At 37.1% G+C, this 13,113-nt stretch overlaps 1 protein-coding gene across 3 annotated transcripts in view; it reads right to left on the minus strand.

Moving 5' to 3' along the window:
- Positions 1-13,113, minus strand: part of PARD3B (par-3 family cell polarity regulator beta) — a 504,041-nt gene that overhangs the window by 234,772 nt on the left and 256,156 nt on the right. For all 3 annotated transcript variants that reach the window (XM_053471715.1, XM_053471717.1, XM_053471716.1), the window contains exon 18: positions 11,286-11,511. In XM_053471715.1, the coding sequence (XP_053327690.1) occupies positions 11,286-11,511 (226 nt within the window). The remainder of the gene's footprint in view (positions 1-11,285; positions 11,512-13,113) is intronic.

Genomic DNA, 13,113 nt, shown 5'->3' on the forward strand with positions numbered 1-13,113 from the left:
CCTCTCTTGAAAAATATATACTTTGTGAAGGTATTATGGACAAGGGGAGAGGAAGCGGAGAGGTGGGGAGGGGAGAGGAAGCGGAGAGGTGGGGAGGGGAGAGGAAGCGGAGAGGTGGGGAGGGGATAGGAGGGGAGAGTTCCTGCTGCCTCCCTTTGCCCCTTCTATTTCAAAGGGCTTGGGTGCCAAATGAAACAATGACATACTGTCAGATTTTGTTCAAAATTGAGCTTGTAGGACACAATGCATTGGAAAGGAATTAATAGCTCTTCATAGGCATGCATGGTGGGAAAGTAAATTAGCTGCATCGAACTGATCATTGATAAAGGGGCATTCTACTGTGCAACCATACTACTACCTTTGCAGCAAAAAATAGGAAGGTAAAAGCGCTAAGAACAATAAAAACAGCAATAAAATAAATAGTCCTATAAATAGCAGCAGCCCACTCGCCAAGGTTTCCTCTTCTTGGCTTGGTAAATAACTTGGAGGTCACAGGAGATAGTGGTTGCGCATAGAGGAGAAGAAAGTCACAGTAATATAATATGTGGCTGGCACCGTGTTAATTCCTTAACTCTTTACCACACGGTGCCAACCACATATTATATTACTGTGACTTTCTTCTCCTCTATGCGCAACCACTATCCCCTGTGATCTCCATACTACTACCTTTGCCTTTGGTCTTCCACACAAAATGTTACAGCGCTCTCCCACTTTATTTGACCCCTTATTCTTTAACACACCTTTGAACTTTGCCTCTCAATCTCAAGGCAATTCACCAACAATCTACTACCTACCAGCCTGTCTCTACCATGCCACCCTTGCATTAGCTCTTGAGAAAGTAGCTCCAACCACAATCCACTAAGGGAAGTCTTGATCTGCACTGGACTTCCAGCACTATAAATACATGCCCCACTGCTATTACTCAGCCTTATCCTTTGCCAAGCAAACCAACTTGTACCCACTGTCATGTGCAGCCACAAGCATCCCTTCCATTAGCCTTACCACCTCTAACTTACTTTAAAGACAAAATACAACCCCATTTCTCTACCTCCTCTCGTGTCCAAGCTTCTTTTTTTTTAAAAAAAAAAAAAAACATTGTATATATTTGGCTGACTTTCTTGATTCTAAATCTCTACATGACCCCCTTCAAACTGGATTTCATTCTTGCCACTCTACTGAGAATGCTCTTGGACCTTTCTGCTACATTTAACACAGTGGACCACTTTCTTCTTCAAATCCTTCACAATCTTGGTCTCGGTGATACTGTTTCCTGGTTCTCACCTCTTCTAGAAACTCATCACTTCCCGTCTGAGTTAGTGCACCCCAAGGCACCCAGACTCCCGACCTCTGTCTCACTGCCGCTGTCAGGTGTCTTAAGTAAATCTGTACTTATGTTTAGCAACATTAATTATTACACTAAGATACAATTTTGTGGTTGTCCACTTCAAACATCTTCACCTCCTGTGTAGTAGGACTAAGTTTGAGAAGGGCCTTCCTTACCACATTGTTTCTGTAAGACCAAATTGCTATGTACTGTTTTCACTCTGTAAAGCTCTGCGATATATGGTGACCGTAAATAAATCAAATACCACTATTACTAATAATAAAACATTAAAATCAATATGCAGTGCCAACAAACCCCTATGAATAATCTACTTTTATAGATCATCCTTGAGGGGTATACAGTGCTGCTACTGCCAGGAGCCTGCACACATATATATAAAAAATGTAAAAAGGGAAACCCTGATTTTTTACACATATTTGAAACTCCTTATAACGGCAGGCAGCAGGACATAATGATGTGTCTTATGCATTTCATTCAAGCATGCATTTTAATTTAGAATCTTCAGAACTTTACAAAAAGTAATAAGAAGGAAAGCACAAGATGCTAGCGTTTTAAAATAGCCCTACTAACATATAACTCCAGTGCTAATTTACAACGCATGACATTTCTTCTTATTAACATTGCTTGCAGCATCGTCAGTAATATATCTGATGATATATATTTAGTTTTGGGTTGTTTTTTTTTAACTGATTAAAAATACAGTATTTATATTCAACCAAGTGCCAAATCTGCAGTTTATTGAAAATATTCAGGCATTAAACAAAAGCTGTTTATATTGTATATAACAAACTAGGTGCAAAATCTTCATACGTAGAGATGGCCTCACGCCGCATTACTTACCGGACATCTGTAAACAGATGTGTAAATAACTACCGGATATCACCGAGTTACATTAAAAACCTCACTGCTTTAAAAGTAGATACCTGCAGACACAAATAAATACTATACAGTACTTCTATATAGATACTATGGGAGCTGTATGACTTTCATATGGGGGTCTTGATTGATAAAATGTCCCTGGCTAACAGGTTCAGAAGGAAGACTTAGAACAAGGAAGATTAATTCACTACCACTAGTGGTAAGAATACTAATATCTAGAAAACTATTTCAGAAAATGCCCAATACGCACCAATGACTTGCACAAGAATTGTCACAGTCACTGGTGCCCTTACATGGACACTTGTCTAACCCCGGGTTAAATTAAATTTCTTCCGTGGCAGGAAGAAAGCATGGAGGCATTGAAATCATGTGAACAGGTGTCTTGTTAGGCCTCCGCCCTCAGGGTTTGTTGAGCAGGGGCTGGAGCAGCTGACTGGCAGTAAATACATCATATACTAACTACACTATGACACAAAGTGTAAGCAGAGTTATTGGCATGTGCTTAATTACACCTCGAATTTCATTATCACGCTCAGAATCATTTTAAACCACTTGTAATTCAAGATTTCTCTATCAAAGGAGACAATACAGATAATAGACTCAGCATGACTAGAAGAGAGTCATAGAAATATAAAGAATGCACTGCAGGAGAAGGTGAGTTTGATACAGACATGAGGCTTGTATCCAATTATGAGATTGAGTACCTCATTGATGGGATGATACATCTGGCCATGGATGAGAGGGGCTGGACAAAGAACCGAAATGTATGTACGGAGAAAACTAGGATAATCCAATCAACTCACCTACTGCTGGCTACCAGAATGTCATTAGATTTTACTTTAGAAGACTGTAAATTACAAGCACAATACTCAAAGAACAGACAAACACAGGCCAATGTATCTGAGCTTCAAAAAAATGAGTATCCTGAATAAATACTGTAATTAGAACAGCTACTAGGCATTGTATGGTCTTAGGGACAAATTTTTATTTTCAACCAATGCTTTCGTCCAGATACATGTTTTGTGGGGTTTTTTTATTTTCTCTTAAAAAAAAAAACCTTTACACATGCTGTAAAGCCATATCAGAAAAATGAGAATAAAAAAAAAGATTTTTGGAATAACACCCCTTCTTACACATAAACCCATATTTCCCTTTCCTCTCTGTTGTGATCAAATACTTTTAGTTAGTTATGGTTTCTATACTGGAGCAGTACAGGTAGATACCTGTCAATTCTTGAATTTTTGGTTGCAAGAATAAGTGTAAAGAAACAATGAGAAGAACCATAATTACACACAATATTAGCATTAAATGGACCCAAGGAGACGGGAGACTGTCTTATTTTTTCACTGAGGAACCAAATGATTGAAAATTTAATTTAAAGGGTGATTGGCTCTTTCTTAGGAAACCAATTACATTGATAGGTTCTATTATTTTTGTCTGTTCACCCTGAAGGTGATTCATGAGGCTTAGTTAACGACAATCTCATGGCTCATCCCCATATTTACGTATGAATGGATGGGTTCTACCAAAATTTAAGGGAAACAAATCCCTAAAAACACCTCGTTATTGTATGCAGGAAAAAAAAAGCTAACTATATTTTAGCAAAAAACATTTGAGAATTTAAATTTACATGGCAATTTGTTATGCCTTCTGTCAGTTGATAGATGGTGTCACGGGCACACGTTTTTAGTACACCAGATCTGGAATATATGGACTCGCTTTTCTGCCATTGACTGACTGCTTCAAGCAGCCAATCAATTGTGCAACAACAGGACCATCAAGGAGATGTTGTGCTGCAGAGCAGGAGCTGCAGCTTCTCCTAACAGTAAGTTAGAAGGTTGAAGAATTAATATTAAAGCTGCTTGGTATGCTGCAGTGTTTAACATAATATATCAGATACTTAGAGATCAATGCACTAAAAGCCATTAAGCTAAGAGGAAAGTACAGTATGTCATTATTTTTTGTTGAAAATAAAATCAGAAAATGCACGATAAAACAAAAAAAAACAACAGTATTCTACATCCCCAATATACTATAATGCAAATTGGTGTCTATTTTGCACATGCATTAATCTGACTCTGAGTGGACATGTCTACCATGTTTTAACATAATTTAACGTTATACTTTGCATATAAAAGCTACATATTAATCGAAAGGATTAACAATGACTTCTTTATTTATTCAGTTCTTAGAATTAATTTCCATTTCAAAATGAGTCAAATTATACTACCAGGTGGTCAAATTATCACGTGCGTATCCCGTGCCAGGCTACAACATCCTCCTCCTTTTGCTATCAGAATGCCCAGAATTATTTATATATATATATATATATATATATATATATATATATATATATATATATATATATATATATATATATATATGTGTGAACCCATCTAGGAATTATAATTATCCCAATCTAGACAGCTTTGTTCCAGGATCATGTAACATCCCTGGGTAAAATAAATATACATACATACATATAGACATATATTTAAAGTATAGAGCACCATATAGTATTTTAATCAAATTTTACATATGCTCATAAGGTGTATCACTAATAATTTAAGGGGATATTAAAATAAAGAAAATACACCAAAATGACATTAAATATTCTTAAACTTTAGACATAGGTGGCATACAGTGTGTTGTGTGTATTGGTCATTATTATTCTAGCACCAACTCTGGTTGCAACTAATTGATCAACTAATTGAGGAAATAGCTAAAATCACATTGATGAGGGGAGTTATAATCATAGGTGAATGCTACAGAACAATCTGATACTAGTGTCTATATTTTGTTTAAACCATCCTTACATTATGGCTGGTACTTGATTTGAGTAGATATCATTTATTACCAAATGCATACTCTTTATTAAGTCATCCATAAATCATTCATAAAGACAACTGTTCTACTCAAATGCACCAATGCAGTTTATCTAAACAACGTAAAACCCTTTGTTAAATAAAACATACCTGCATAATGGGCTAAGCGGTGTTTGACTGTAGAAGAGCCTCCTGTTTCTTAAAGTTCAATGATGAAGAATGCCACTTTAATGTCTAGAACCACCACTACTACTATTAATAGTATCACATTACAAATAAAACAGCACAAACATCAAGAGCTGTCAGAAGAAAAAAAACAACTTTCCTCATCTGTACCATTTTTTTCCTGACCTAGATTTCTCCACAACTTCCTGATCCAGTAACACGTTCTTTTATAACATTCTTCATTCCCTCACGTTATTCTATACCTTCACTGTGGTGCATTTACCCCTGCCTAGCTTTACATTCTATGATAAGCTATCACTTCCACTTGTCTGTAAGGCTTAATTGCTTTCTTCTGAGAAACGAATGAAAGACACAAGTACAGAAAATAACATTTAACAGAAACAGTATTGATTTCCAGCAGGGTTACACAATGTTCATGACATAGTTCCTTTTACGGACAGGTCTGTAGGAGCAACCGTTGAATGTCATCCCTGTCGTCTCATGGTCCCTCTGCCTGACCTCACCATTCATGGGGCATCATAGATACCGTAATACCGTAACACAGCCAGCAGGAAACCGGGAGGCCCATAAAAAAAGTAACTAACAGTGAAAAATAAAAACAGATCTGTATTTTTTATGTATTTTTTTCTATTAAGAAAATCGCTGATCACTAAAAAAGAAGGAAATATATTGCTGAAATATGTCTTGATGGCCCTATAACTACCAATTTTCTTCTATGCCCAGTAATGATTGAGAATATTGCACCTAATGGCTATAGCTATATTTTTAATTCCTCAGTACTTATTAATGTATGTTGTGCCTAAGGCTTCTCGCTGGAGTTTATTTTAGGTTCCATGTCTACTAAAGTCACACAGTGGAATGGCGAATGTTCAGTGCGTCATTTGGCAGATGAAAAGAGCCACAGGCATTATCCGGCTTTATTTCATTTTTATAATTTAACAGTAACGGTCCTAGTTTCTTCATGATTATTTTAGGTTTCATGTCAAATGTGCGTAACACTAACTCCCAGAGCCATTTGCATTCTTGCCAACTTCTACAATTCTTTCACTGGATACTTTAACACAAGTGGTACCACTGCTGCTCTTATTATACCTTCTCTTTGTTATACTCTAACTAATAAGTACATTTGTTAGCTCCACATGCATAAAGATATACATATATAAATATATGTGCCACTATGTTTACCATAGTCTACTCATGACAAGCATCTCCACCTATGTATAGCTCTATCCCAGGGTGATTAAAGAATTAGTACACTGGTCGGGGGGGGGCAGCAGATGGCATGTATGTGCTTTGTCAGAATGAACCTGCACCTGTGTATATAAAATATTTTATTTAATTCGGGAAATCACAAAATTTACCTGGCCATATCAGGCTCTCCATCCGCTAAGCAGCCAAACCTTTAAAGACACAAGGTGAGTTTGGGTTGCAAGACTGCATTTTTTTTTTTTTAAACTACTTACAAGATTCATAAGAGTCACAAATTTATCTACTCCCACCATAGATGGATTTGGTCTGCCCCAGTTAGTTTTTTCTCCAAGAATAAGGATATCAGTTTTTTTTCTATTAAAAATATTTATCTGTAAAAAGAATTCTAGAAGCAACATATAAAATACACCGGACTTTTTATGTGATTTGTTTTTTTGAGCTGTTAGATGCACAGGGAGCAAAAGTGATTTGTTAGACCAAACAACAGAAAACACTGGGATTCAAACCGTGATCCCTTTCCTTATATTATCTCCCTTTCTTTGATAAATTGTATATCCTGCCATTTAATACGGAACACAGACTATTCTGTCTGTAGCAAAAAAGGCCATTTGTCCACTCAGCATTCTGATTCTTCATTGTCTTTTCCCAATCCATTTAATCCAATTCAGCTCTCAGTATCTTGACAAGAGTGAAGATTTATGACGGCACAAAGTGTGTGAGACAAGACTTTGAACTGTAGCAGCGTTTATATTCTCTTCTCTGGTTCAGGCCCAGAAACCAAATGTGAACAGTTTAACAATTAGCTAATACTGTCTCAGCTCTTATTTACACAACCACATAGTCCTGTAAATGAATCGCACAACGCACACTTTTTGTTGTACATATACACATCAGTCACAAGATACTGGCATACATAAAAACATATTATATTACATATTAAAACATGTATTATATTACATTATATAGGGATGCACGGGAATGAAAATTCTGGACCAAGAACAGAAAATTCAGCATTAACTTGTCCAAAACCGAAAATGACCCCCACCTTTAAAACAAACCCAAAACACCCTTTTATTAAAAGTAAGTAACACACCAAAATTGGACAAAAAAAAATATATATATATATATATGTAATTGTTAACGGCAATCACACTTTGCTGTTAATTATATATATATATATATATATATACATATACATATATATATATGTATATGTATATATATATATATATATGTATATATATATATATATATTGTGACGGTGTAAACCCCAGGGAGATGCTTATTTTGGCATTTGGGTACAAGTGCCATCAAGAATGTAAATATGGGTCCCTGGGGTGGAGCAATTGGAGAGCAGGGTGGGCCAATGCTCCATTCCCCCATTCTGTGGAAATTACATGCCAGGTTTTCCAGAAGGCAAGAAATCTGCAGGATCCGGTCCGGGATTCCTATGGCGCCGGCATCAGGCACAGGTGCTGGACATTACAAACCCCTGGAGCCTGATACCCAGGGAGACTGTTGGGGGAAGAGGAAGTTCCCTGTGCTCCCAGGGCAAGGAGAGCCCCTGAAGAAGACAATCCCTGAGCCAAATGTCCAGGCAATACCTGCCTGGACATTTTGTGTGCTGTCTGGGGGAGGTTTTCCAGAGCCTGGCGTAGCTGGGTCTGGCTGGGAGGTTGAGGTAGTGGGTGATTAGGCTGGTCAGTCTGGACCAACATAGTTAAGTTAGAGAGGGCTCCAATTGGGAGCTAGGTTTTGTTTTTATGATTTTGTTTTTGGGGTTTAAGCGGTTAAAATAAAGCGCTGTTTTGTTCAAAGCTGCTGTTCCTGACTCTGATTGCCTTAGAGGACTGTGCTTAGGACCCCTAAAAGTGACATGTATGGCCCTCATGCTATATGGTTTGTCACAATATATATATATATATATAGAGAGAGAGAGAGAGAGATTAATATTGTTATTGAATTGTTCTGTCCAATTTTGGTGTGTTACTTACTTTTAATAAAAGTGTGGTTAACAAAAAAAAAAATCAAAAACAATATTATATAACGGTATATATGATTCTTAACAGCAATCACACTCCTATCACGCCTAGTACATGCTGCAACCTGGGCACGTCAGGAGTGTGATTACAGCCTCCCTATGTCATGCTCTCTCCCCCACTTACACATCTAAGTTATCACACACACTCATTCATTTGCTCATTCACAAACATTCATTTACTCAATTATATACTCATTGATTTACAGATACTAATCATTCACACATACTCATTCATTCCCTTAATCACGGATACTTGTTCATACAGCCTCCCCCACCCCCTTACCTGAACATCTCTCACTCGCTGACTTCTGCAGGAGCCCTTCTGCTTCCCTCTTTGTTGCTCACACTCTGTGCGAACAAATTCTCTTGTCCCGCCCCAAGGGGAAGAAGGAACGGAGCAGAGTCATGTGACATGCATTCACCTGACTCACACTGGGATCCTGCTTCCCCTGGCCGGTACAAGAGACGCTGGTAACGTGCAGGTAAGCAGCAGGGCCTCTGCGGACTATTATTTTGGCCGATTTATTTTATTTGTCGATAATGCCCTTTTTCGCCCGATATATTTCGGCCACCGATATAACGGTGCATCTCTAAATTATATTAAGCAACTTATAAAACAATATGATTTTTAAATTAAGTATTTTCGTTAACCTTACAATGTTCCTTATTATTGCTATATTTGTATCTCTTAAAACTTAATTAAAAAATATAATGACCAGGTGTCGTTGACTGAAACTTCTTTCTCCAGTTACCTGTTGCTTCTGGTGTGTCGTCCACCTAAGTCTAAATATTAGTATTTCGACTTTAACCAGCCATACAAAGTATTTGTCAAGCAGTGTAACACAATTTCTTTTTATTATGCAAAACCTGTGATACATTTTTGGATAAAAAAAAAAAACCTACAACTCTACTTTAACTTTAGATACATACATATATATATATATATAATAAATGTATAAATCTATTAATTTATACTTTTCATTTTCATATATGTAAACCACCTTTTGGATCTTCCCTACAGACGCCTAACTTTGTAAGCACCTCAGCGTTAAAATATATTTTATATGTAATGTATTCCAGCCTTCACACCGCTCGGCTTAATGGAAGTCAATATCTGTATATTATACTATCCACTCTGCAATTCCATTACAGACTCCACACCGCCGGTCATAAAAAGTATCATTCTGAGCACAAGCCCATAACAGTAATGATAAAAAAGGGCCATTTCTCTTCCCCAACTAGAATGAAACATTTAAATCACCGTGGCTCTTTGCTCTAAGGAAAATTGGCAAATTAACAGGGCTAAAAAAGCTAAAATATTCATGGATGGTGTAAAAAGACAAGTAAATAATTGAAGGCAAGTTTTCATCCGGGGAAAACTCAGAATCTGACAAAAATGACAGGACAAAAAAAATGATACAAACGTAATACTAAACGTACTAAATGTGCACATATGGAGACATTCCAATGTAACATTCCAATGTTATATCAAGCAAGGCATTCTTAAATTGAATATATTTAGTGACAAGTATTTCATAGCCGGAAATATTACCAGTTTCGTCTTAGCCACTGCGCAGGGTATATGTTCTATATTACCCAAAAATAACTAGGATGACTAGAAAGCACAAACATTAAATATTGCACAAGCTCTATGTTGTGGCATCAGCCAACGCGATACTGTGCTGCACAGTGGTCAGGAGGGTGATGTGTCATTATTTTAACACACTGACTGATAAGGCTCACTGAAAATAGACATACCAGATCACAAGGTATGAAGAGTTTGAAAACTGTACTCTAATCCCACTTTAGGCACTATGAAAGATGGGGTATCCTTGGCTTGTACACAGTACAGTGCCAGGAACATAGAATGTGGATATGCTATTTAGATAGACAGATCCACTCTTACTTAGAAAAAGCACATAGTAAAGAGCTCAAGTTAGAGCAACATGCTGATTTTTAGGTGCAGTTATTCTGGAGATATTTAGTATAAATGTAACTTGAAAGCATCCCATTGATTTAGTGTAATGAACAGTAAAATGCAGGCTCTGGTAAAAATGGTAGATCTGGTTTTATGGAACAAACATGCTTTGTTTTTATTGCACAGTTACAGAGAACCTGTAATACCTCTTAGCTTTGAGGTATGTATATCCTGTTAATTGAGTGGTAGAAACACAATAATTATAATTTCTCTCATACAATTACAATAGAAGTAGCAATTCTTCACATAAAAACTTACTTATGAAGCCTCATGTTATATTCTCTGTATTTCTTAGCATGCCAAAATTGCATGGTCATAAATGTCTTGGTATGCCGAAAGGGGCTCACCCAAGACATTTTGGACAATGCTATGCTTCCAACTTTGTGAGAACGGTTTATGGAAGGCTCTTTTCTGTTCCAGCATGACTGTGCACAAGCGCACAAAGCAAGGTCGATAAAGACATGGTTACATGAGTTTGGTGAAGAAGAACTTGCAATCTTCGAAGATCATTTCACATTTGCATTTCACTTCACCTACAGTAAGGGGTATCATGGATCAGTGTTGCCTCAATTACCACCTGTAACAATCCCAAAGGGCTCCTTGTAATTTCAAATGCATAGTTCCACCCTAAAGTATGAAGACTGTATATTGTTTCTTTCAGGATTGGTTATACTTTCTTAAGGATCCAGGTATAACACCTCCATTGTTAATCTACCCCTGTGGCTGGCTAAAGACAATGGGCATCAAATGCCAGCAATAGTTTAAGCTTCTTTTAGAGAGACCAAGTAGTGGTGACATAATGGGGAGTGGGGTGTTTAGTACCTGAGCATGGCTCCTAGACCTTTTTTCTTGGCCTTTTTCTCCTGCTCTTCACTTTCTTCCTTCTTTTTCTTATCTTTCACTTTAGTCTTGCCCTTCTCCTTCCCTTTGTCTTTCTTTTTCTTGTCTTTCTTGACTTTGTCAGCATCCTCGGAAGCCGGATTCCAAGGGGCTGACTCACCGGAGGGGGTCCCTCGGCCAGAGTGGGAACTCACATCAGAAAGGCCATCTGTAAAGGAGAGGACAAATCAATAGAGTGCATGGAGCACATTCAAGGCCTTTGATGAGATCACTGAGCATTTGGGCATGAAATTAATAATGTCTGTACACTCTCGCTAGTTGCACACATCTCTCTGTGTCAGGTATCATGAAAAACAACTTTATAATGGTGTTCATTAGTTCATACATAATCCCACCACAAAAAGGTCAAGGTGCTAAGTGAAATCTCTCTTATATCCACTAATAAATGGAGTAGTTCATGCATAATATGAACTATTAAACCATTTGAAGTGGCAACAAATGTGCTGAGTGAAATCGATACACCACACCAACGCTGAAGACATGCCCTATATCAATTCCCCTTGCACCCTGTGTGATAAATGTTCATACATATAGCAGACTCCCTGTACACATCTATCCTGTGTTTGGTTTCCAGACAAAGGAATTCATTATTTGATCTCTTGCCTCTGTTATTTCTCTAAAACATTGAAATCTATTTATATATTGGGGATAGTATACTTGCATCCATTCTATATTAAAGCATCACAATTATAAAAAAACACAGAATCCAGAAAAAAAAATCTTGCAGATCTGATATTACCAGGTCCATTTTAGGCCATATGTATCAAAACAGATGAGATAGATGATAGAAAGATGTGTAAAATTGCATGGTTCACATGGAGTTTTATTCTGGAATTTATGGTTCTAATTCAAATCTGGTAGACGGTTCAATGGATCATGTTATGCATTTTAGCCTGTTATAAAAAAAAAATAAAAAAATAAAAATCCTCCTATGGGAGCTAACCACATCATATGGATTAAGGGTCAGCATCCAGACATAATTTGAGCAGCAGAAAAACTACACTTATATAATGAACATCCAACCGCAGATATTAATTTCCATTAGTTAGATTCCTTTAGGGTTTTAAAACGTTTCAGCCTGTCAATAAAGAGGCTCCCATGCAAAGTGGCTTTAATGCCCCTGATTCACATTCATACTCTATAGTCAAGAGGTACTTAGCAAAGCAATCTCCAAATGTCTTTTATTATTGTTACCACATGTAGAATGCAGAGTAACATTTTTCACAATTCACATTAAATCATGGCTAAAAATTTTAGGAACAAAAAAGGCAAATAAAGAGTGCATAATACATATTAGCTTTTCTTAATCGAGTTTTTTTATTCATTTTCTTGGGAGAGGTCTCTAGTCCGAACCCAACACCAGTCTACAGCGAAAACCACCGACAAGGAATAAACATGAATCCTTATAACGTTAGAAAAATATGAGAAAATGTCTGCAATTACTCACTAAACAATGTGTTTTGAAAGAATTCACACTTTTCAACTTACTGACTTAATTATGCATCACAAGAAGCAAACCGTGTAGACCATATACTAAAAGAAGGGCTTAATTGGCAGTGCATAAAGCATTGCTAAACAGATGAGATGACATAACATCACGCCAACTTAATTATACTTTATGCAGGGCTAACTCAGATTTCTACAGAATAAGATCGTAAAGGCTTGTGGAGGGATTTGCCCTACTGAAGACCTTGTTGGGTGTGAAATGTTGGCCTGGCCTTTGCTCCATACCTTATCATAAATTATTTGA

The sequence above is a fragment of the Spea bombifrons genome, chromosome 7 (assembly GCF_027358695.1).
Source record: "Spea bombifrons isolate aSpeBom1 chromosome 7, aSpeBom1.2.pri, whole genome shotgun sequence".
NCBI lineage: Eukaryota > Metazoa > Chordata > Amphibia > Anura > Pelobatidae > Spea > Spea bombifrons.